Genomic DNA, 26348 nt, shown 5'->3' on the forward strand with positions numbered 1-26348 from the left:
TTTAGAAAAAGGCTTTTAAAAATTCGGTAAACTACTTTCAAAAACTTGCATAGAAAACTGCAGTCACCAGGAATCAGCACCCCAAAAAAGCACAACTAATGTGTAAAATGAATGATTGCTAATGTTCAGACAGAATGGAGACCAGTTGTGATGGAATATATATTTCCAGGTTCAACACACTAATATTATTTGCAGGGCAGCTTGAATTAGGTGAAGCCATTTTAGCATATTCTGTTTAAGGATTTCTCATAGTCAAGTAATTGGGAATTAATAGGTTGCTGGTCTGATCAGCATTGCTGAGGTGCAAGAAAAACAACCGTTTATGAGAACTGCTATAAGCCCCCCAGGGTTGAAGTTGTGTCTCTTGCCCAGTGAAAAAGTTGGAGAGCAGGGATAAAAGATGTAACTTCTTAAAGGGATGCTTTCCTATCCTGCAAATTAAATAATATGTGACATGGGTTTTCCTGCTTGAATGCCAATTATAAATATCTCTGTATGAAATATTAATAAAAGGAGAAGCTGCTTATTCGTAACAAGCATTCTCAGGTTTAAAGTACTTCACTTAGAAAGAGGAGGCTACTCTTCATTGCTGATACTTTCGGCTGTTAACAGGGCCTAAAAGAGCAAGTTTTGGTAACGTTTCAGGGTTGAAGTTATATCAACATTTCCTGATAACTGGAGCAGTGCCACCTAAGTGCCAACTTTTATAGAGCTATTATTATAAAGTGGAAAATCTGAATTTTTTTCAGTATCTAAAATGTTTAGGGAGGGAGGGAGATTAGTTATAATGACAAGCCCATAGCCCTGTATCCATCTAAAATCTCCATAAATGATCAGTACACCTACAGCAGACATGTGAAACACAAGGCCCGGGGGCCGGATGCGGCCCGCAAAGTGGTTTCATGTGGCCCACAAAGCCATCCTGGAAACAGTGAGGGAACGGCCCCCACTGCCTTGGCCCTGGCCCAGGCCAGCCAGGAGCCAATGTACAATTTTGTGGTGGCCATCTATGCTGAAATGCATTCAGTCTTAGCTCCACAAGGCCGTCTGGAAACAGCGAGGAACCAGCCCCTGCTGTGTCGGCTCCGCCCCCTGGGTGCATGCTGGGGAGGTGTCACCCTTTGTGAGGAATGAAGAAATGGACCATGCCTTGGCGCTTGCCCTGGTCTCAGCCCCTTCTGCCAGAGACCCTCAGATCTGTCCCACTCCTGTCCAGGCCCCCACAGGCACCCTTGACGTGAACGATGTAGAGCTGGCCACACCCACCCATAGGCCACACCCACCCGCCCCCCCCGAGGGCAACCCCAATGCTGATGCGGCCCTCAATGAAATTGAGTTTGACACCCCTGACCTACAGCGTATGCAACTCCAAGCTTGGTCAAGCAGCTGTGGATAAGAGTTAGATCCACTAACCCCACTGATCAAGGACATGCTCAGTTGGATATGGCAGGAAGCAAGAGTTACATGTGTCATCCCAAACTCTACAAATTCATGCATGGCATTAATACCTCATTTATTAAGTTGCATCTGGCTGAATCATACTCCCCTTTTGAAAAAATTGCAGTGGTTGGGTTCATACACCACTGAGCTACACAAAAGTCTCGAGACACATTAAGCCCTCCTGTTTGCTTAACGTAAATGCATGTGCCAGACCCTCCCTCCTTCCCTATATAGTTCCTAGACACAATCCAGTGCCTTTTCTCAGATAAGTACCTGAATCCTGAGCAGCTAATACTTTCCATTTACTTAAGAGGAAACAGCGGCTGCTCTGATTCTGGATGATACATTTAATCTTTTAAAAGGGGCCACTAGTAATAAAGTATGCAGTAAGGAAGTAGCGTTCATACCTAGTAACCAGCCAGTGGCTTACCATGCACAAGTGTTCTGTATTTTATTTACTACATACTTTATTACTAATTTTTAAATTCACCCACAGTATAATCTAAAGCAGATGGTCCTGTTAGTACAGTGGTGGCGAACCTGTGGCACGCGTGCCAGAGGCAGCACTCAGAGCCCTCTCTGTGGGCACGCGCGTTGCCACTGCCAGCAGTTTGCGCGGGTCCATTAGACTGCCGCCGCCTGGACTGGCAGCCCCATCCAGCACAAAGGAGGCGAAGCGGCCAGCTAGCAAGCTCAAATAGAGGTGGTAGAGCATGCCCACAGCCAGCAAGCCAAAGGCCACCCCAAGCAGGGAAAGCCGGATCCCCACCAGCGCCATGGCCCCCCAGTCCCAGCTAAGATTGCGTGCCTCCCTCCTATCTATGCTGGGCCCATTGCCCCACCCGTCAGAGACCCCCTAGATCTCCCCCAACCCTGCCCGGCCACCACAGGTGCCCCCCCATGAGCAACATCAAGGTGGCCATACCCACCCCAGCAACGCCCACCCAGTCTGCCGTGACAACTGGAGCCATGCCCACCCAGTGGGTTATGCCCCCCGTGAGGGCACCACAATGCTGATGCAGCCCTGGCACTTTGCGATAAATAAGTGGGTTTGGGGTTGTGGTTTGGGCACTCGGTCTCTAAAAGGTTCGCCATCACTGTGCTAGTACATATCCAAAAGGATTTTGAACAATGAAGCTTCCTTCCCTTTGGTGCTGGAGATACCCTGCATATCAATTCCCAGATGCCAGTTTTTCTCAACTTTGGCAGCTTCGAGATACGTGGACTTCTTCTCCCAGAATTCCCCAGCCAGCATACTGAGAGTTGCAGTCCACATATCTTAAAAGCTGCCAAGGTTGAGAAACACTACCCCAGGGGTAGTCAACCTTGGCTCTTTTATGACTCGTGGACTTCAACTCCCAGAATTCTGGGAGTTGAAGTCCACGAGTCATAAAAGAGCCAAGGTTGACTACCCCTGCACTACCCTAAGTGGACTGGAGAATATGGGGACCAGCCTGTAGGAAGCACCAGATTGGAGAAGTCTATGTTAGAATCCACACCTTGTGTTAAATCGAAATTTGTCAAGTACTGACAATATTTGGGTTCACGTGTACTAAACCATTAATATTGGGTTATGACGGCCTCACAAAATGAGTGTCTGAAGGCTGGAAAATGCTTATAGCATCCATTTCACCCTTTTACAGACACAAACCCCACCCCGCGCATCAGCTGACATTGACAAAAAGTTATTCCAATATCTTAGGCAGAGAAGATACTGAGCCTCATTTTATCTGGAAACTGATTCTGCCTTTCAGCCACTGTATTTCAACAAAGGAGGGCAGTAGGAAGGCTGCAAGAAATGGAAGCAAATAACATGTTTTCTTGGGCTCCAAGATGACTGCAGACAGCATATTAAAAAGCAAACACATCACCTTGCAGACAATCCATATAGTCAAAGCTATGTTTTTTTCAGTAGCGATGCATGGTTGTGAGAGTTGGACCATAAGGAAGGCAGAGCATCGAAAAATTGATGCTGTTGAATTGTGATGTTGGAGAAGACTCTTGAGAGTCCCTTGAACTGCAAGGGGATCAAATCAGTCAATCCTAAAAGAAATCAATCCTGACTGTTCTTTGGAGGGACAGAGACTGAAGCTGAAGCTCAAATACTTTGGGCACCAAATGAGAAGAAGAAATTCCTTGGAAAAGACCCTGTTGTTGGGAAAGATGGAAGGTAAAAGGAGAAGGGGATGACAGAGGATGGGAGGGTTAGATAGTGTCATCGATGCAATGAACATGAACTCTGGGAGACAATGGGGGACGGGCGCTTGGTGTGTGCTATGGTCCACGGGGCCACAAACAACAAGGCTGCCTTATAAATTGGACTTAAAGCAGGCTGATGTGATTAAGGGGATGTTCATACTTAGTCTGTAAATATTTTGTTCCATCATGGGTGGAGATCGTGAAGATCATGAAAAGATGCAGCTTGCCAACAGTTAGAACAATTAACCAGTGGAACAACCTGCCTCCAGAAGTGGTGAATGCTCCAACACTGGAAGTTTTTAAGAAAAGACTGGACAGCCATTTGTCTGAAATGGTATAGGGTTTCCTGCCTGAGCAGGGGGTTGGACTAGATGACCTCCAAGGTCCCTTCCAACTTTATTATTATTATTATTATTATTATTATTAAATAAACTTGTATAAAGTTTATCAGGTTGTTATTTATATGAACATCACTCCTCTTATAATCATCTTCCAAAGCATCAAGGTGACAAAAATATTGAACAAATTACACCCATTGTGTAAAATAATATACTGTTGTCCTTGACTTAAGAACACAAGTGGAACCAGAATTTCTGTTGCTAAGTCAGGTGGTTGTTAAGTTAGTTACATCCAACGTTACAACCCTTTTTGCCAGGCAAATCACTCCATTTGATAAGCGAATCATTCAAAGGAATCTGGCTTTCCCCATTGACTTAGCTTATTGGAAGCCAGCTGGGAAGGTTGCAAGTGGTGATCACGGGACACCAAGGCGTTGCAACCATTGCAAATGCATGGCGACTGCCAAGTGCGCAAGTTTTGATCATGTGACCATAGGGATCATAAGGGCAAGGACCAGTTGTAAGTCACCCTTTTCAGTGCTGTTGTAACTTCAAACAGTTGCTAAATGAATGATTGTAAGTTGAGGGTTACCTGTAGTACAAGTAAACTTACCAAATGAAAAAAAGGGGGAAGAAAACACTGAAAAAATAGGAATGTATTTAAACCCATAAAAAAGTAATTTCTTTGCTATGGTGGGTTTGGGGTTCAGAATTCTCCCTTGCACAATTTCTGCTCATATTAAATATATTCATACCTGGCCCTGAAACATTTACAAACTTAATTCTCTGCACAATTACACATTTTAGGGCAAATCCAGAAAATTCTGTGTATTTTTGCAACTGAAGATGGAAGGAATAAATATTTACTAGAGGCACACGATAAGCCAAAATTAAGCACTTTATAATTCTAAAGGGAGAAAAAAAAATGTCATGGGCTTATCTTTTATTGCTGAAATGTTCTTCCAGATGTTCTTGAATATTGTTAAATATTTCCTCTGAATATCAAAATATTACAACTTGTTTTGTAAACTGTTATCCATATGACATATACATACAGGGCATAACAAGCTTATTTCATGGCTTGACTACTACAATCTGCTCTATGTGGGGTTACACTTGAAGACAACCCAGAAGGTTCAACTGGTCCAGAATGCAGTGGTGTGAGCAATGACGGGCATGCCTCAGTACTTAGAAAATCCTACATAGCATTGGGCCTGGTTACTTGAGGCACCATCTATAGTACTTCCCAGCCGGTTCAATCTCAAAAGAGTTGGCATCGCACCTTTGTGGCAGCACCTGCCCTCTGGAATGAGGCCTTGCCCAAGGTGTGGATGGCACCCATTTTACTGTTGTTCTTCACCCAGGATTATGATTATGTTGAGGCAAAGTGAGAACCCTCACTTCATTATGCTTGCCATAATTTAGAGTTGTTGAGTTGGGCAGTGTATACATTTCATAAACTACAGCAATACAATATTTACAATTCAACACTATCCATGTCTATTCAAAAGTACTTCCCAAGGGAGGTATTCTCAGCTAAAAAGTCAATTATTGCATCTTCCTTCAATTATTAGTTGGGGTCACTAATAATCACAAGAATAAAACACCCTTGGGGAAATCAGTAGCTTTGTAGACAGAATATCAGTATTGGTACATTAGTTTTAACTAGTAACAATAAGACCCAAAGCAGTACAATAATCATGTTACTATGTACAGCAGACATGTCAAACTCGTGACGGCGCGCGACGTATCGGAGCTTCTTCTCCATTGCTGGCAATGGGGTGGGTACAGTTTCCTCGTGATGTGTCCGGCCCATGGGCCGGCAGTTTGACACCCGATGTACAGGGAGGGACGAGGGATGTAAGAAAATGACAGATAGTCATACTCCATTTTTTACATTTGTGCAACCTTCATTATATTACTAAAGGCTTATTTTTATTGTAGTTAGTAGTTTTACAAATGAAACACCAGAACAATGCACTTCAATTTGTTCAGTAAATTATGTTTATTTTCTCTGAAGTCTTAATGTCTGCATTTGAATTTTTACCATAATTTGTCACCATTATTTTTTTTAATTTTTTTAAAAAAAATAACCATTAACCAATCAAGTGACATCCAAATTATTTAAGGGGGGGATGAAAAGCAATAAAACCTTTGGGATTATTTACATTGGAGATATGAATGGTCCCAACTGAGGAAGAAGCACATGGCTTCATTCATTCACTGAACTGTATTTTGCATCAAAAGATCAGAATTAGGCATACAGTGGTTTTCTACGGCAGGGCTTTTCAACCTTTTCACTCATTGTACCACTTTTAGGATATGGCAATAACCAAGTACCACCAGTCGCCTAGCAAGGTGTCAAAAACTTGATGACCCCCCCCCAAAAAAGGAAAAAAGTGATAAAGTACAGGTAGTCCTCGACTTACAACAGTTCGCTTAGTGACTGTTCGAAGTTACAATGGCACTGAAAAAAGTGCCCCCCAAGCCACAGCCGAGCAAGACACCTGCCCGCCCGCCCGGCGGCGCTCTTCCTCCTGTCTGAGGTTTCCATTGTTGTGAGCATTTCTGTTGAGGATTGGCAGCAGAGGTGGAGTGGGGGGGTGTTTGGTTTTTATTCCCCCCATCTGCTGGGTGGTTGCAGCAGGTTTTGGTCACTTCACATGACCCTGGGACACTGTGACCGTCATAAATATGAATCAGTTGCCAAGCATCTAAATGTAAATCACAAGACCCTGGAGATGCTGCAACATTCCAGCTGATCGGTGCTTCTATTGGGCTCAGCAGAAGCGCCAGGATCAGTACCGAGCTCCAGCTAGAGCCTGGCGCTGATCCTGGTGCTTCCACTGAGCCCTGACAGCCCTGCAGCTCCAGCCGTCTCTGGCTCAGGCTTGTGCGGTGCTGCCACCGGTTCAGCTCATTCCCCTCCCCGGCTACCACTTTTCTAGGATGTTCGTGTACCACCTGCCAGGTGCCAATGTACCACAGGTGGTACCCGTACCACTGGTTGAAAAGCCCTGTTCTACGGAAGCAAAAGTTGGACTTGGAAAAAGCAAAAAAAGAGTATAGATGCTTTTGAACTTTGGTGTTGAAGAAGACTCCAGAGAATATCATGAACAACCAAGAGGATATAAAATGAATCACTAAATCAATTCAGAGTTCCCACTTGTTGACCAAGCTCAATTTTGGAGGCAAAGATCCAGCTCCTTGAGAAGTCCATAAAGTTGGGGAGAGTGGAAGGAGAAAAGACAACCAGCAGAAAAATGAATTACAGCTGTGTTGGGCGCACCACTGAAGGACCAACTTGGGGACAGGTCACCAAGAGTTAACACCAATTTGATGGCCATTAATCAATCACAACCAGAGCTAAGACTGATATTTCTGCATTCCTGGCTATGGAAAAACTTGGGAATAGTGGGAGAGAGAAGCATGGAATTCAAAGATACCTGAAAGGTTTATCTCTGAACTGAGAGGGGATTCTTTCTGCAGAGAAGGCAGAAGATGGTCAGCACTTGGATATGTTGGAATGAGAAGGTTAGCATTATTGTCCCAAGTCCACAGTTTTGCACAATACACTAAATCCTAATCTGACGACTCTCACTGGTTCCCAAAGCAACGCTAGGTTAAAATAAGATTTAGTAACTGCATTCACACAATATTCTTAATGTAGTTCCTTTATCGATTCATTTTTGAGATCAGACAATAATTAAACCAAACGGAGGGGGGGGGAAGGTAACATTAGCCAAGCCTGGCATTTTCTTCAGAAGTCACCAATTAGGCTCTTTACTGACCCTAAATAAACATGCCACGTCCACAGGAGCTGACACCTAAAGAGAACTTGGCTGAAATGCTGGGATGGTAGACCACGAGGAAACCCCAGGGTTGCAAGCTAGAAAAAAAAAGCGATTTCTTCCAAAGACGGCCAAGTAAACCGCTCTTGCACTCGGGGGAAAAAAAAAAAAACCTTGGCTGGGAGGGGGTTCTTTTTTTTTTTAGTGCACCCTTTTTTTTCAAAGTATCTTTTTTTTTTCCCCTTGCACCACGCGAATTCAGCCAGCATACTTATATTTTACTACAAAGACAGCGCAGGAAATCGGGTTAGTGAGGGGGAGGCGTCCCTACCGGCCCAAATCAGCCCCCTTTTTCCCAAGCCAGAAGTTGGAGGGCGTGGCCGCGGTTTCAACCCCCTTCACAGTGCGTGGGAGGAGGCGGGGCTACCCCGGGAAGGGGTGAAGGGTGGGGAGAAAGGCTTTCCCCGCGCATGCGCCTTCCCTCTTTTCTCTTCCCCCCTCCCCAGGCTTTCATTGTTGGGCTGGAGATGACGTGCTCCTTCTGGGTGGGACAGAGGCGCGGCGAGGCGCCATCGGGTGGGGGGTGCTGCCGGCAGGCTCCGCTCGGACTCCCCGCCCCGTCCAACCTCCCTCCTTCCCTCCCTCCCCCCCTCTCCGGGCCGGGCTGCTGGATGAAGGCGGCGGCAGGGCCAGCAAACAAAGGAGGAGGAGGAGGAGGAGGAGGAGGAGGAGGCAGGGGGGCGGGATCCTAGGCGAGCGGAGCCGATCTGGGGGCGGTGCGGCGGCGGCGGCAGCAGCAGCCCGAGAGAGCGACCCGAAGCCGGAGGCAGAGAGCCCGTCCCAGGCTGGGGGGGCAGCAGGAGGAGGAGGAGGAGGAGGAGGAAGAGGCGGAGGGGGAGCTGCAGGCAGCCATGCCCAGCGCCATCTACCAGCTGGATGGAGAAGCCTCCCGCTGCTGCCCCCCGCCTGGCTTGGGCGGGCTGCTGACCCCCCAGATCGCACAGCAGCCGGCTTGTTCCGGCAGCAGCTTCGCCCTGCCGGCCGGCCCCGAGCAGCCCAGCCTGGAGCCGCCTTCCCCGCCTCTCCTGCAAGAAGCCGAGGCGCCCCGAGACCCCGCGGCGGAGCTTTCCCTGGCCTTGGAGCAGCTTTCCATCTTAGGGCTGGCGGCAGAGGAGGAGGAGGAGGAAGAAGAAGAGGACGGAGAAGGCGGGAGAGACGAAGCGGAGGAGGAGAGGCAGCAGCAGCAGCAGGAGGAGGCGGCGGCCAAGGAGGATGGAGGAGGAGGAGGACCACGACCCGAGGACGACCTGATGGAGGCAGGTGATCCAGGAGGGCTGGACCCCTTCAGCTACCATGGGCTGCCCCCTTTGGCAGCAGCGCCGCCCGCAGGTGGGGGCCTGGTCCTGCTGGACGCCGAGGGCAGCCCCCCCGCCTCCAACTCCGTCTCCCCCGTGGAGATCCTCGGGGCCTTCCCGCCCCATCTGGGACACCCCCCTCCGCCACAGCACCCCCTGCTGGCCGGGCAGCTGGGCATCATCGGCAGCCGCAAGAAGAGTGTCAACATGACAGAATGCGTCTCGGTGCCCAGCTCGGAACATGTGGCAGAAATCGTGGGCCGTCAAGGTAAAACCGTCGAGGAAAGCAAGAAGAGTTGGTTGGTTGTGCCCATAATAAAGTTAGCCCATCAGTAGGAAAGGGCGGGTTCGCCATCCTTAGTTTTGGCCCCCCACCTGCCTCTAGATTCTCTCCCCCACTCCCCAATTACTCAGCAGTCTCTTACATAGCTTTTTAAAAGTCTTGGGAAGGTTGCATTTTATATGGGTTTGTCCCTTTCTCTTTAATTTATTTGGGGATGAAAAGAGCTTTCTTTCATTTTTTTTTTTTAAAAAGCAGCATCCATAGTACCATCCCATGTTTGGAGGGAATAGAACAAACTGCTGATCATTTTATTTTCTTTTTTAAAAAACAAAACTTTGGAAGGGGAGGTGACCCTGCTGAGGCAACCGATATATGTGGACACCCCAATCTAAGTTATTTTATGTAAGCATTTAGAAATGCTGCATTTCCCCCCAGATGTAGCTTTCTGAATGTGAAAACTGGCAGACTTCATCTCTCTATGCCCAACACCAACTTTTCCAGCTTTTGTGTGGCTAAATCCAGCCATATTTGGCTTTGTATTTCTCTTCCTTAATTCAAACTTTACTAAAATCCAGAAAGCCAAGGAACGCCTAATTTCTGGGCCTGTTCCATTTGGCTTTGGGGAGACTTTAAAAGCTTCTTTGTTCTTTCGTGTGATAGAAATGTGGAGAGGAAGGAAGGAAGGAAACTAAAAAACTTTTGACATTTACAGTTGGAAAAATTATTCCAGAAATAACAATATTCCATTTCCACCTACTTTCCCTTGTTTTGAGAGAACCGAGTAAGCATCTTTATGAATTGTATTTAAAGATAATCCTTATTTTGAATAGACAAGGTGCTACACACACTGAGGAGATTCATTTCAGCACAGGTTTGGGTGCTTGTTGTTGTTTCTGGGTGAAAAGGCTATAAGAAGTTGGCAAACTTGACCCATCTTCTGGAATCCATGCGAAATGGGTGTCACCTCTGCCCCTTTTTTTCAGGTCCCGCTTCTTTCTGGACCCATGTCGTTCCTTTTGTGAATTGCTCACTCAGCATAATTCCAATTATTCACATTCTTTCCTTCTTTCCATACATTTTAAGATTTTGATTTATAAAACCCATTTTTCTTAGCAGCAAAAGTATAAAGAGAATGAGCAAGTTTCAATGGGCAAAGATGAGCGTATGGTGGGCTGAATCTTGAACTGATGCTCCTCTGTCTTCCTTTGCTGGTTTTATATTTGAAAGCTACCATAATAAATGCCAAAATATATTGTAGGAAAATATACCCTTCCTTTTTCCAAAGCTGGGACATTTTTAAGACATTCTCCAAGCATCTAAATAAGAATTACTCCACCTCTGCATTTATAATCAGCCTAGGTTGCTGTATAACATTTTTGTATTTTTAAAGTTTGTAATTTTGGGGTCTGTATCAGTCTTTTCCCCTTGTCAATGGGGCACATATCTGCCCTATTGTTCGCTTTGTTAACTGAGACCATGCTGTGTTGAGCACGGTGACATCACGCTCCTTGTATCCTATTGGATAATTCTGAAAGTACCCCCCCTTCCCCTCCCGCCCCTATTTGGCCACACCCAATTTATATTAGGCCATGCAGCTCTCCTTCCAACTTTTTTCTGCTTCTCCTATCTTAGCAGAAGTCAGTGTTTAATTTCTCAAGAAGGCAGTCTGAAGTTTTTACTGTCCAATCAGGTAAATCTTTTCACTATCTCTAGCACATAGAGTGTGATTGGTTGGTGGTGGATAAAACACAGTGTTTGCTCAAAGATATCTTTTTAAGAAAATCTGGTGCTGTCTCACACTGCTTGTAAATAGTGATGTTGACTGAGTAGATTTTGATTAAAGCTGTATTGCCTTAGAAGATAAAAATCTTTAGAATTTTTTATGCAATTCCGTGAAAAATCTGTTTTCTGGTGCACAGGCAACTTTTTAAAAAAAGTTATTGCTAGCATACATCCAACAACAAATGTTATAGAGGAAATTTATCTGATACAATTTAGTTGGGAAGTGCAAAATATACAATTTAAACAAACAATACAGTTTTTGCATTTCTTTGTATATTTTCTTAGGTAAAAGATTTCTTAGGTAGCTGAGTTTTGTGTACAATAGCACATTCTTCTTTCTTGAAAATGCACATAGATCCCCTATTCAGCTTCAAGTTTCTAGCTCTCATCATGGAACAGTGTTTCCATCTGTCTTGAAATTCAAATTTCACTTCAGTTATGAACCCAGATTCTCCAAATTTGTTCAGCCATCATGCTTTGTTGTTAAAGAGGAGGCAATTAGGAAGAAAAAAAGGCTGAAGTTTCACCTGCAGAATAGGTATTGGGCCAAAAATTCTATTAGGGTCATTTTCCTCTGTTTGCTTTTAATTTGTAAAGATGGCATCTTGCTTTTTTTTTTCTTCTGAAGGGCCTAAACATCTCATGTCAGTCCAGAAAAGACCACTGTTGGAGAGAATGAAGCATCTTCTATATAATGGTCAATTTTTTTTATTACTTTCAGCCAAGGTTGTTGAAAAGACCTTCCAAGATTGAATCTGAACCCATTGAAATCAGGCAAAATAATAGGAGTGCATCTGCTTTTTCTCACTTTGAAGTATTATCTCTCCTACGAGTGTCATGGAGAAATGGATCCATTCCTGTTTTTCTTTCTGGATCCGTTAATGATTTTTAGTGCAGTGGATTGTGATGTCCTTCTGGACTGACTGATGGAACCGAGTCTTGGAGAATGAACGTTGTCTTGGGAAGTTCTTTCTTTAGCCCCTTTGAGGGACATACAGCCAAAATTGAGGCCCAAAATTTCTACTGCTAAGCAAGACAGTTGGTAAGTGAGTTTTGCCCCATTGTACAACCTGTCTTGCCACAGTGGTTAAGTGAATCACTGCACTTGTTAAGTTAGCAACACAATTGTTAAGTGAATCTGGCTTTCCCACTGACTTTAATTGTCAGAGGGTCACAAAAAGTGATCACATGACCTCAGGATGCTCAGGGTATCATAAATACATGCCAGTTGCCAAGTGTTAAAATTTTGATCACATGACCATGGGGATGCTGCAATGGTGGTAAGTCTGAAAAATGGTCATAAGTCAATTTTTTCCAGTGCTGTTGTAACTTTGAACAGTCACTAAACGAATAATTGTAAGTGCAAGACTTACCTATAGTGATACCCGAAGAATACTAGACAATACCAGGGCCATTACTGTGTGCTGCACATAGGTAACATAGCACCTGTGGGCAGCAGGGTGCATGGGGATACCTCCCTAGAGGCCTTCCTTCTCCCTTCCCCTCAGATCTTATCAATGGAAGACTAACAGGCTGCAAAGCAAAACACCAGACATGATCTTCAACCATCACTGGGTCTCATGGAGGACAGAAGCATTCTTAGAAAATAAAATGGTGTGGGTGGCTGCAGCGCCATCTTTATTGGGCTCTTTGTCCATCTGACCAAAAATAAGACAGAAATTGTAGAAAGGATCTTCTACCAGAAGCCAGAAAAGCTGATGAACAGTTATGTCTCCATTTCAAGTGGGGCTTTGGATCGGCCATACCCTCCCTCTATGGAAGCCATTTTGTGAGAGTGCCTACAACCCCCTATCCAAGTTCTAACTGTGCCCATCAGTCCAGGTGCGAGCCATTGGAACTCTTTGCCACTTAAGTCCAGGTTGAGCTGTCGGTAGCCTTGCCCAAATTCATTACTGGACTGCATGATGGTCCATACAGCCATTGACTGAATTGAAAGGATGGGTATTTATTCGATTTTTATCCCCCCTTTATTAGTTTTATAAATAATTCAAGGTGGCAAACATATCTAATACTCCTTCCTCCTCCTTTTTTCCTCACAACAACCACCCTGGGAGGTGGGTTGGGCTGAGAGAGAGAGAGAGAGCTTTCCTGCCTAAGGTGGAACTAGAACTCAGAGTCTCCTGATTTCTAGGCCAGCACCTACACCATTACACCAAAATGGTCAATGGGTCAATAAAAGGTTTAGCCTTTGTTCTATAAAGGGCTACATTCCCTCTAAAACAGGAGTGGGGAACAATGGTCCTTTTATGACTTGTGGACTTCAACTCCCAGAATTCCTGAGCCAGCCATGCTGGCTCAGGAATTCTGGGAGCTGAAGTCCACAAGTTATAAAAGGGCCGTGGTTCTCCATTTCTTCTCTAAAAGATAACATTCCTTCCTGGATTTTTTGATATTCCTGGATCTTTGCAAGGTAGAATGGCCAAGTGCTTTTGCAGGACAATGTGGTATATCTTGGTGTGTTGGCGTCCTATTGAAAGATTCCAAAAATTGAACCCAGGACCTTCACAAGCCAAAAAAAAAAGGCTTTGCTATTCAACTACGAGTTCCCAGGCTGTCTCTCTCACCCAGTGTTGGCTAGGCCCACCCAACCAAGTCACATTTCAATGAATTGTATTTCTAGGGTCAGGAATAGTCCACCTAGTCAGAATTTAACCAATCTGCCTCAGAGATTAATCCTGTGGTTTGTGAGCAGCAGGGAAGAGAAATTCCAGCCAAGAATGCTTCACTCTTAATTGCACATGTGTAAGCTGCTCTAGAAGCACACAGTGGTCCTTGACTTACGATCACAATTGGGTTTCTGCTGCTAAACAAGGCAGTTGTTAAGTGAGTCACACCCACTTTTATGACACGGTTAAGTGAATTACTGAAGTTGTTAAGTGAGTCACACAGTCGTTAAGTAAATCTGGTTTCCCCCATTGTCTTTCCTTGTCAGAAACCAGCCCGGAAGGTCGCAAATGGCGATCATGTGACTCCAGGATACTGCAGCTATCGTAAATATGTGCAAATTCAATGCCAAGCACCTGAATTTTGATGGTGTAACTGTGGGTATGTTGTGACAGTCATAAGTGCAGGGATCAATCATAAGTCACTTTTTTCAGCGCTGTTGCAACTTCGATTGGCCACTGTTTCTAAGTTGAGGACTATCTCCATGCACATCAAGGTACTGCACAGAGAATCCTTCCACGCTAGTCTAAGTATAGGACAGGGGTAGGCAACCTTGGCTCTTTTATGACTCGTGGACTTCAACTCCCAGAATTCCTGAGCCAGCATGGCTCAGCTTGGAAACCTCTCCCTTTCCCCTCAGCATGGCTGCCTCAGGAATTCTGGGAGTTGAAGTCCACGAGTCATAAAAGAGCCAAGGTTGCCTACCCCTGGCATAGGAAGTACCTGTGAAACCCTCCTCAGAATGTCAGCTTGAGCATTTCAGACTGGGGAAAAAGGGAAACTGGACTATGCAGCTATACTTTCCATAAATTGTGTTCTTTCTTTAAAAAATAGCTTTTCTTCTGTTGTTCCCTCCTGCAACATGGCTAAGAGCAAATTTCCTTTTTCATAAGATTCTCCTCAGGATCATTTATTAAATAGTGATAGGGAGGGCAGCAATTTCCTGGTCCGATCAGTGTTATATGTTTTCAATCCTAATTCTCCCCCATCCGATTTTCTCTCCAGACTCCCGAAAAAATGCCAGTTTAGTGTTACACACCTTTTTTTTTCTGGTATACCTTTTTTGTGTGTGTTTTTTGGGGGGGATGTGGACAGGGCAAAGATCACAGTGGATTCACTAGAGAAGTGCAGGCTAGAATCACTTTGTTTGATAAGGCAGACCCAATAAAATTTCATCCCCATAAAGTATTAGGCAATTGATTCAGAAGAGAGGAAAATATATCAAATAGAAATTAGGCACGCGATAAGTAAATAAATCAAATAAGCATATAATAATAATAATAATAATAATAATAATAATAATAATAATAATAATAATAATAATAGTAAAGTTGGAAGGGACCTTGGAGGTCATCTAGTCCAACCCCCTGCTCAGGCAGGAAACCCTATACCAGTGGTTCTCAACCTTTTTAATGCCGTGACCCCAACCGGTCGTAAGTCGAGGACTAAACCAGTCGTAAGTTGAGGACTAACCCGTTCGTAAGTCGAGGACTACCCAACCGGTCGTAAGTTGAGGACTTTCCCTGCTCGGGAGTGCCGCGCATGCGTGGTTCCGCCCCCTGCGCCGGCCAAGGCGTATCTGGCAAGCGGCAGAGACGGAGCAGGCCGACCACCAGCTGGCCCAGCCCAAGGGAGGTAAGGCACCCGCCGGAAAAGGGGAAAAAATGGCGGAGAAAAAAAATGGCGGACAGCCTTGCTTGGCGACCCCCATGAAATGGTCGATTGACCCCAAATGGGGTCCCGACCCACAGGTTGAGAACCACTGCCCTATACCATTTCGGACAAATGGCTGTCCAATCTCTTCTTAAAAACCTCCAGTGTTGGAGCATTCATCGCTTATGGATGCAGGTTGTTCCACTGGCTAATTGTTCTAACTGTCTGGAAGTTTCTCCTTAGTTCTAGGTTGCTTCTCTCCTTGCTTAGTTTCCACTCGTTGTTTCTTGTCCTGCCTTCAGGCACCTTGGAGAATAGCTTATAATAATGGAAACCCTAAGCATGATCCAGCGAAGCACAACAATGATGCACGATTAGGGGCAGATAAAATGTAGGAATTTGCAGAGCGCGGGTAAATCCTTGTAAACTGCCTGGAGTCCGTGAGAGTGAATTTGGCAGCATATAAGTAGTCCTCGGTTTACAACTATTCATTTAGTGACCATTCAAAGTTACAACAGCACTGAAAAAAGTGATTTATGACCAGTTTTCACACTTACAACCATTACAGTATCCTGATGGCCACATACTTTCAGGTTTTTGACAACTGGCATGAATTCACGACGGTTGCACTGTCCCAGGGTCATGTGATCACCCATTTGTAACCTTCCCATCCGGTTTCTGATAAGCAACGTCAGAGGGTGAAGCCAGATTTACTTAACGACCAGGTGAATCACTTAACAACTGTGTGGATTCACTTAACTGTGGCAAAAAGTCATAAAATGAGGCACAATTCACTTAACAACTGCTTAGCAATGGAAATTTAGGACTCCGTTGGGGTTGTAAGCCGAGGACTGTGTAAATTTTCTTAAATAAAGTTTGGTGCTCATTTGCATAACAGGGCACAGTGGTTACCAACTTGGATAGTAATGAGAGGAGGCCAGATCAATTATGTGAGTAATAGTGGCCAATCCCTGTGCTGATTATCTTTGTTTCCCGTAGGAGAATCTTAGACGGGATCTATCCGCAGGATAGGGAAATGATCCAGTCTGCTTTGTGAAGGCAGAGCATGAAAATAAAGAGGCTTCTGGTCACTTTAATGATTGCAAAAGTGTTTTTCCCAATCTGAATGGCTGAAAAGTGCCCTCTGTGCATCTTCATAATGCTTTTGTGTCAGCAGTGATTTTTAGGATAAATTAACATTGTGAGGCTCAGCATTTTATGTGGGGGTCTATGTTTTTATTTATGAGCAATAAATTTTCATCATATTCACATTGAGTGGAGCTTCTGTGTACAGGAGCAATAGAGGCAGTCCTCAAATTGTGGCCACATTTGGGAGCAGAATTTCTGTAGCTAAGGAAGGTGGCTGTTAAGTGAGACACACTCGATTTTATGGACTTTTGGCACAGCTGTTAAGTGAATCACTGCAGTTGTTAACTGAATCGGACAGTTGTTAAGCAAAACCAGGATCCGCCACTGACTTTGACAGAAACCAGCTTGGAAGGTCACAAATTACGATCACATGATCTCATCGATGCTGCCACTGTTGTAAATGCTTGTCAGTTGTCAAGTGCCCCAATTTTGATCCCTTGATTATGGGGACGTTGCTTTGGTTATAAAATGCAAGGGCTGATTGTAAGTCCTTTTTTTCAGTGCCACTGCAACTTCAAATGGTCGTTAAATAAATTGTTATACGTGGAGGAGTATCTATGTACCTCCCATTACCAGGCCACAGCCTGTTTGAAACCAGGACGTGCAAGTGATGGATGTGTGCGTGAGCACGAAGCTCCACTCGCACAAGCGGTGGGTCGTTGCATTTGCACATGACGCTCCACAAGCATCCACCCCTCGAGTGAGCGGAGCTTCGTGCGTGAGCGCAAGTGCCCTCCGCTCACACCTAAAGCTCCGTTTGCGAGAGTGGAAGGCGTACGCGCCCACCACTTGCACCAGTGTAGCTGTACAGGTTGGGGACCGCTGCAGTACTAGATGCCAAAGACCAGCAGCAAAGCAGGGAAAAGGTTTATTTTCCATTTTCTATTCTAACCTCTTCCAAATTGCCTTGAGGCATTTAACTACTTGGTTTGATCTCTGGGTACTAGACCTGGGTTTTTCTTAAAATAGGTCCTCCAACTTGCCTGGGTTATACAGTACTAAAATCCAGTTTCATTCCTTTCTAAAGCCAAATGCTCAAAAATAATTCAGATAAATAACTCCAAACAGATAGGGAGGGGCACACAAAAAAAGATAGATTCTGTAAAAATAGCCCATGGTCATCTACAGCAGAGGTCTCCAACCTTTTTGGTTTGGCGGCCCGGAAAAGGAGGCAGGCACCGATATGTGTGCGCGCATAAATGGGCTGCATGCAAGTGCATGCGCACAGACAAATAGCCATTTGCGAGGGCATGCGCATGTGCAAACGGGGCTGCGCAGCAGGACGCTATGGGCAGTACTAGTGCTGGTAGGATGCTTGGGTGCGGGGCAGTGCTAGCACCGGTGGAGTGCTCAGGACAGCTCTAGTGCCGGTGAGACTTTGGGGGCGGCGCTAGTGCCGGCGGGATGCTCAGGGTGGTGCTAGTTCTGGTGGGATGCTTGGGGCAGGGTGGCGCTAGCGCCAGTGGGATGCTCAGGTTGGCACTAGCGCGAATGTGGGGGAGGTGAGTGCACATGTGTGTGTGTGCGTGCACTGGCCATCCCTTCAAGCGGCCCAGTGGCCATGGCCCGGTAGTGGGCCGTGGCCCACAGGTTGGGGACCCCTGATCTACAGCCTATTCTAGGGAGAGAGGGAGTTGAGATGCTTTCTTGAACCATCCAGGAATCTTTTAAAAATAAACTTTAAAGTTAATGAACATCTAGTTTCTTTAGGGGTGGAACATGTACCTCTCCACATGCTGCTGAACCATTGCATCCAACATTTTTCCCACTGACTGTGATCATTAGAGCTGTCGTTTAACATAATCCAGTGATGGCGAACCTTTAGAGACCGAGTGCCCAAACTGCAACCCAAAACCCACTTATGCATCGTTGGGTGTCGGGTGGGTGTGGCCCATTGGGTGGGTGTGGCCCATTGGGTGGGCGTGGCCCATTGGGTGGGCGTGGCTGCAGTGGTAACAGCAGACTGGGTGGGACTAAAAAGTTCAATCAATCAATTCCAACTTTGCAAGATCTTTTTTTTTCCTGCGAGAAGTTGAAATTGACTGATTGATTGAACCTTTTTTTTTTTACACGGCGGCGGAGGCCTAAAGCGAAAAGGTTTCATAAAACCCAGCTGAAGGCCTAGGACTGGGGTGACGGTGCGCGTGCCCACAGAGAGGGCTCTGAGTGCCATAGGTTCGCCACCACTGACATAATCTATAGGACCCCATATTCCTCACTCTGTTCCATACAACCTATGGCTTTTACGTTGACAATTTTGCATTTGAATTTGTCCCTGGTTTTAAGACCTGTGTGTAAGCCTTGCTTTCCTTCCCTAAGAATCTCCCCTTGTGTTAAAATAGAACAAAAAGTTTCTAGTCCTTATCATAGAGGGTGTTCATGACTTACAACCATTCATTTAGCAACCATTCAAAGTTACAACAGCACTGAAAAAAGTGACTTGCAACTACTCGTCGCATTTATGACCATTGCAATATACCCATAACCATGTGATCAAAATTTGGGGTCTTGGCAACCGGTATGTATTTACAATAGTTGTAGCATCCCAGGGTCATGTAATCGCCATTTGCAACCTTCCCAGATGGCTTCTGACAAAGTCAGAATTGTCCATAGTGGCTGGGGAATTCTGGGAGTTGGGGTCCACAAATCTCAAACTTGCCAACGTTGGAAATGCTATCTTAAGAGGAACTGGAGCATTTCGCCTCTTGATTCTCCCCTCCTTTAATAAAGAGATGGGGGAGAAGGGGGGGAGATGGAATTAGGGGTTGTTAAGAGGTGCCTTAAAAATCTGTATTTTGCCCTTAACCTCTCTAGTTACTGTATTTTAAAATAGTAAGAGGAGAAAGAGGTAGTTCCACCTCTTCCAGAGGATTGCAATACAGATAGTCCTTGACTTACGACCAAAATTTTTGTCGCTAAGCGAGATAGTTGTTGAGTTTTGCCCCATTTCGTAACCTGTCCATCTTCTAAAGCTTTTCGCTCATCCTCTAATTAGGGTTTCTCTGCCTCTTAGAAGTGAGGGAGGAACATTTCCCTCTACATCAGGGCTTTTCAACCTTTTCACCCATTGTACCACTTTTAGGATATGGCAACATCCGAGTACCACCAGTCGCCTAGCAAGGTGTCAAAAACTCGATGACCAAAAAAAAGAGGAAAAAAGTGATAAAGTACAGGTAGTCCTCGACTTACAACAGTTCACTTAGTGACTGTTCGAAGTTACAATGGCACTGAAAAAAGTGCCCCCCAAGCCACAGCCGAGCAAGACACCTGCCTGCCCGCCCGCCCGGTGGCGCTCTTCCTCCTGTCCGAGGTTTCCATTGTTGTGAGCATTTCTGTTGAGGATTGGCAGCGGGAGTAGGGTGGGGGGATGTTTGGTTTTTATTCCCCCCTGTCTGCTGGGTGGTTGCAGCAGGTTTTGGTCACTTCACATGACCCTGGGACACTGTGACCGTCATAAATATGAATCGGTTGCCAAGCATCTGAATGTAAATCACAAGACCCTGGAGATGCTGCAACATTCCAGCTGATTGGCGCTTCTTCTGGGCTCAGCGGAAGCGCCAGGATCAGCGCTGAGCTCCAGCTGGAGCCTGGCGCTGATCCTGGCGCTTCCACTGAGCCCTGACAGCCCTGCAGCTCCAGCCGTCTCTCGCTCAGGCTTGTGCGGTGCTGCCACCGGTTCAGCTCATTCCCCTCCCCGGCTACCACTTTTCTAGGATGGTCGCGTACCACCTGCCAGGTGCCAATGTACCACAGGTGGTACCCGTACCACTGGTTGAAAAGCCCTGCGAGTCTATTGTGCATGATCCCTGATGAGATCCATCACCTTTTTTCATACTCATGGAAGACGGAGCAAGGAACTACATACATTTCTGAAGCCCCTGAACATCTTAACCCAATTTGCAACTGCACATTTTTTTCAAGCACGTCCTTTCAACCTTAGGGACCAGAAACTTGATTTGTGCTGTTTAACAGTAGGTCCTCCAGCCCGGAATTTGAGAGCACACTATTGTTTTTTGTGTGCTGTCAACAGTGACGTACAGCCCTACAACCCTAACTTTGTGCTTTTTGTAGTGCTTTCACAAGCTGTCTTGCTATTTGCTACAAGTTTTCTATAAGCCAGAGGTGGGTGCTAAATGAATAATTATGGGTCAAGGACTACCTGTACCACTGAGTAGCAGCCAAGGGCTGCCTCCACTGTCCAGTCCCCCTGGGAACATCAGCAGAACCTTCGTTTCATCCACTTATCTATGGCTCCAAGGGGTGAAGTTTTCTGCTATCAAAACCTCACTGTGTCCTGTGCTCTGGACTTCAGCTTGGCCCACTACAGGTAGTCCTCGACTTACAACCACAACTGGGCCCCAAATTTCTGTTGCTGAGACAGTTATTAATTGCCTATTTTACAATATTTTTTGCCACAGTTGTTAAGTGAATCACTGCAGTTGTTAAGTTAGTAACATGGTTGTTAAGTGAATCTGGCCTCCCCATTGACTCTGCACGTCAGAAGGTTGTAAAAGTTGATCACATGACCCCAGGACAATGTAACCGTCATAAGTACATGCCAGTTGCCAAGTGTCTGAATTTTGATCATGTGACCACGGGGATGCTGCAACCGTCATGTGAAAAACGGTTGTAAGCCGAGGACTACCTGTAGCTACAAATGGAGTGCTTTTGGACAAGGGAAAACGTGACCTCCATGATTTGGAGGAGATTCTGGGAGTTGGGGCGCATTACGTCTGAAAGGCCCAGGTTGGGGTAAGTCATAGAAAATCTACTTGTTATGGAAAGCTGTTTTTGTTTGACAGTGCAATTTCTTATGCAGCGATATATTTCTAAGCAAGACTAAGATTTATAAATAGAGTTCTGCACTAGCTGACATGTCCCTTTTGTTTTTCTCGTCTTCGATATTTCTGTCTTTCAGGATGCAAGATCAAAGCCCTGAGAGCGAAAACTAACACTTATATCAAAACACCGGTGAGAGGAGAGGAACCCATTTTTATTGTGACAGGGCGGAAAGAGGACGTGGAGATGGCCAAGCGAGAGATCCTTTCGGCTGCTGAGCACTTTTCTGTGATCCGGGCCACTCGCAACAAAGTCAACGGCATGGCTGGCTCCGTTCTGGCGCCTCCAAACCTCCCCGGGCAGACCACCATCCAAGTAAGGGTCCCTTACCGCGTGGTCGGGCTAGTGGTGGGCCCAAAGGGAGCCACCATCAAGCGCATCCAGCAACAGACGCACACCTACATCGTGACCCCAAGCCGGGACAAGGAACCGGTCTTTGAGGTGACGGGCATGCCGGAGAACGTGGACCGGGCGCGGGAGGAGATTGAGGCCCACATTACCATGAGGACGGGCTCCTTCATCGACATCAACATCAACAACGACTTTCATTCCAACGGCACCGACGTTTGCCTCGACTTGATGGGGGGCAATCCATCCAGCCTGTGGTCAAAAGCACCTCACCCTGCCCGACGGACTGTGCCCAGTTTACGTAATGATAACCTTGGTTCCTCGGGTAGTGCTACCTCGGCCACCGAGCCTTACTTCGGGGGCCATGTGGCTGAAAGCCCCCCTACGGGCTCCTTTGTTTCCAGCAACAGCAGTTACTCTTTCAGCGAACCCCCAGCCCCCGGACTGGGCTCTGATGACGGTGATTTTGGGTTTGACTTCTTGGCCTTGGACCTCACCACACCAACCACCATCTGGTCCCCCTTTGAGGCTCCCAATAACCCTCTCCAGGTCTTCAGCAGTTCTTCCACCTCCTCAGTGAACGGAAATGTTCAGAGACGCAACAGCATGCTCAGCACCACTGCCACGCCTCGGCATTCCCCCACCCTTCCAGAGCCTGCGGTGGCTCTGGAGCATCCTTTGGCCCGGCGCATCCAGAGCGATCCAGTCAGTGCCCTGGCCTGGCTGCCGGCCCAGGGCTCCATGTCATCCTTCTCCAACAGCACCGGCTACTCCTCCTCTTCCCCGCTACCAAGCAGCATCTCCGCCACTTCTGGCTCGCCTACTGATTCAAACAGTTCGGAACGGGCTCGCAAGAATTCCCGCGAGTGCATGGTGTGCTTTGAGAGCGAAGTGATTGCTGCCCTCGTGCCCTGTGGCCACAACCTCTTCTGCATGGAGTGTGCCATGCGCATCTGTGGCCGGGTGGAGCCCCAGTGCCCTGCCTGCCACACGCCAGCCACGCAAGCCATCCATATTTTCTCATAGCCACTGAGTGGGTGGGACTCACCATGCATTTACTGCCCCCACACACACACAAACACAAACACAAACACACTTCCTTTCCCTCCAAAACAAGCTCACAAGAACAACAAAGAACATGGCTTTTTTCAAACGTCTAATTGTTTATATCAACCTTTTTTTGGAAATCAGAACTTGTGAAAGAACCTGGAGGGGTGGGAAGGGAAATGGAATATGTCTTTTGAACCTTGCCTGGTGAAAGGAGATATGTCGAGGTAGAGAGAGGGAAAATAATATTGGTGGTGGGAGGGGAAGATGAGATAAGAGTCTTCACCATTTAGGGCAGCTTTCAGATGTGTCAGTTTCAACTCCCAGAATTCCCTGTCATGAGCACTGCTGAGAATTCTGGGACTTGGATACCACGCACCTAAGGGCTGAATTGTATTTTGTGCTTGGTAAGAGGACAAAACACAGAGCCAGCTTTCAGAGCTGGGGAAAAAAAAATATCTGTTCAAATATTGTTTACAGAATAGCTTTAACTCTCAATCCCAGAAGCACAGGCCGGGTTGGGTTAAATGTTTGCTGTTCCTTATGCCCTTTTTCCCCCAAACAGTATTTCTTTTTTGCAAAGATAAATCAAGCAAAAGTCCATGTGCACTTTTAAGATTTCTTTTTCTTTCTTTCTTTCTTTCTTTCTTTCTTTCTTTCTTTCTTTCTTTCTTTCTTTCTTTCTTTCTTTCTTTCTTTCTTCCTTCCTTCCTTCCTTCTCTTTCTTTGCTTCCTTGCTTCCTTCCTTCTTTCCTTCTTTCTTTTCCTTCTTTCTTTTCCTTCCTTCCTTCTTACTATTATTCCTTTACTCTTTTTGTATGCAGTTCTGAAGAGAAAGAAAGCGTGAACATGATTTTTCGTTGTTGGCAAGACAAGTGTTACCTGTATTTGGCTGGTCCCCCACATTATATAAATTGATATTAACTCTCAAGGGGGACCAATAAGCTGGAGGGAGAAGTCAGGCAGGCTCCCTTAGGGAGGGCAAAGAAGGAAAAATAAATATCAGCATAATACGCACACGCAAAAAAGTCTCTTTTTTATGTTGGACTTTTTAAAGTTTATTTTTTACCTCTGTGTATATGTAGGGAATTTCTAGGAAAATAGTTACTTTATTGAATAAATTTTAAGAACTAAAATATATTTTATTTTTTAAGAAAAGGGGCTTGGCATTGGGTGGGGGCAAGGACCAGACCCTAACCATCCAACGGCTAAAGTTCTGAAATATATACATATAAATATATATATATATTTGTTGATCTGACTTGACAGTTATGAAAATTGTATCCAGAGTTTTATTTTTTTTTTAAACTTCAAAGCCTTCTTAATAATAATAATGATAATGCTGATGATGATGATGATGATAATAATAATAATAAAAGACTTTTTACTATCTGACAATATGTCCTGGTAATCTAGTAATGTCACTCTTGGGAATTATAATTCACACGTTTTATTTGTCTTATAGCTTGCCTAGAATTCAGCAAGGTAGATTGCATCAAGAGGGAGGAGCTGGCCCAAAGTCAGCCAATGAGCTTCTGAGGGACTTAAACCTGGTCTCCCTACTCCTAGTCCCGCCCCTTCCTCACTACACCTTATTGGTTCATGGGCTGAGAAGGCGGGACTGGCTGTCCCTGCTCTTAGTCCAGTGTTTCTCAACCTTGTCAATTTTAAGGCATGTGGACTTCAACTCCCAGAATTCCACAGCCAGCATTGCTGGCTGTGGAATTCTGGGAGTTGAAGTCCACATGCCTTAAAATTGACAAGGTTGAGAAACACTGTCTTAGCCCATCACCTTAATCCCTGAATTATCCTGGTTCTTGGGCTGAGAGGGAGGGTCTGGCCCCAAGTCCTCCAGAGAGCCCCTGTGGGTCAGGAGGAGCACTGAAACCATTATACCACACTGGTTTTCTGGCGCTTTCCCCCCCCCCCCAGTTGTATTCTGTTATTTTATAGAATTCTTCCCGTAAGCCAGGGGTCCCCAACCTTGGCAACGTTAAGACCTGTGGACTTCAACTCCCAGAAGACTTCAACTTCCCCATGGCTGGCTGGCTGGGGAATTCTGGGAGTTGAAGTCCACAGGTCTTAACGTTGCCAAGGTTGGAGACCCCTGCCCTAAGCACATTCCAGATAGTCCTCAACTTACAACTGGTTGCTTAGCGACCATTCAAATTTAAGACAGGAACATCCAAACTGACAACCTGGTTCCCCAAAGTCCCAACGGCTATTCTCCCCGCCCCCCGCCCCCGTCACATGACTGCATTTTGGACACTTGGCAGCCAGTCTGCATTGACAGCTGTTTGCAGCATCCCAGGCTCCTGTGGTTGCAGTTTATGGGATTTTGGCTGGAAACCAGGGTTTACTTTCAGTTTTCAGCAAAAACCAGCCCGTAGCAAACAAGGGATTTGCTTAACGAATACCGCATTTGCTTAATGACCGTTAGGTTTACTTAACCACCACTGCAAAAAGTCAAAATCGGGTCAGTCATATGATGACCTACTTTATGACCATAATAAACTACTGTACAATCATAACTGCCAGGTTCAATTGCAGTCATAAGTGGAGGACTACTTGTATTTCCTTGAAAAAATGCAGGTAAATAGCTTTTCATCTGTACAGTATTTTTAAAAAGCTGTTTTCCTCCCCATATCTCTAAAACAGCCTCTCTGCCTGCACCTACTGGCTTTTACTGTACCTGACTGGCATATTCTGGCTTCTTACCTTTGTATAAATCCCAGAATCCTAAGGTTGTGAGGGACCGTGGAGGTCTTCTAGTCCAACCCTCCCTGCCCAGTGAAAAAAATCTTACACCGTCTCAGACAAATGGCTGCCCAATCTTTATTTGAAAAATCCCATTGATGGAGCACCCACAGCTTCAGGAAGCAGGCTTTTCCCTTTCTCATCTTTTAACTTCAGCAGGGGATGATGGGATCATTGGCCTGGGTAGGGAGTCTTGAACATTCTGTGGCCTCTTCCTGTCCATCTTCTAAATCTTTTTTCTCATCCTCTAATTAGGGTTTCTCTGCCACTTAGAAGTGAAGGAGGAACATTTCCCTCTATTATGCATGATCCCTGATGAGATCCATCACCTTTTTTCGTACTCATGGAAGACGGAGCAAGGAACTACATACATTTCTGAAGCCCCTGAACATCTTAACCCAGTTTGCAACTGAACATTTTTTTCAAGCACATCCTTTCAACCTTAGGGACCAGAAACTTGATTTGTGCTGTAGTACAGTAGGTCCTCAAGCCCTGAATTTGAGAGCACACTGTTTTTTGTGTGCTGTCAACAGTGACATACAGCCCTACAACCCTAACTTTGTGCTTTTTGTAGTGCTTTCGCAAGCTGTCTTCTATTTGCTACAGGTTTTCTATAAGCCAGAGGTGGGTGATGTATCAAGGATCATATTTAGTTCTTGGCCTAAATTAATACAGCTGTAGC

General features: G+C 45.7%; 1 protein-coding gene across 1 annotated transcript; it reads left to right on the top strand.

The window, feature by feature from the left end:
- The first annotated feature begins 9315 nt into the window (after positions 1-9315).
- On the top strand, positions 9316-22917 carry MEX3D (mex-3 RNA binding family member D). Its single transcript, XM_015810071.1, has 2 exons — positions 9316-9391; positions 21594-22917. The coding sequence occupies exons 1-2, from the start codon at positions 9331-9333 to the stop codon at positions 22886-22888; spliced, it is 1356 nt and encodes a 451-aa protein (XP_015665557.1). The 5' UTR covers positions 9316-9330; the 3' UTR covers positions 22889-22917.
- Positions 22918-26348: the final 3431 nt, after the last annotated feature.

The sequence above is a fragment of the Protobothrops mucrosquamatus genome, unplaced genomic scaffold, assembly GCF_001527695.2.
Source record: "Protobothrops mucrosquamatus isolate PMUCROS unplaced genomic scaffold, P.Mucros_1.0 scaffold6, whole genome shotgun sequence".
NCBI lineage: Eukaryota > Metazoa > Chordata > Lepidosauria > Squamata > Viperidae > Protobothrops > Protobothrops mucrosquamatus.

Bases quoted from the DNA above. Each gene is read 5' to 3' on its own strand.
- MEX3D (XM_015810071.1), top strand. From the start codon at position 9,331: ATGACAGAATGCGTCTCGGTGCCCAGCTCGGAACATGTGGCAGAAATC. The intron at 9,392-21,593 runs GTAAAACCGTCG...TCTGTCTTTCAG, and splicing joins AGAAATCGTGGGCCGTCAAG to GATGCAAGATCAAAGCCCTG.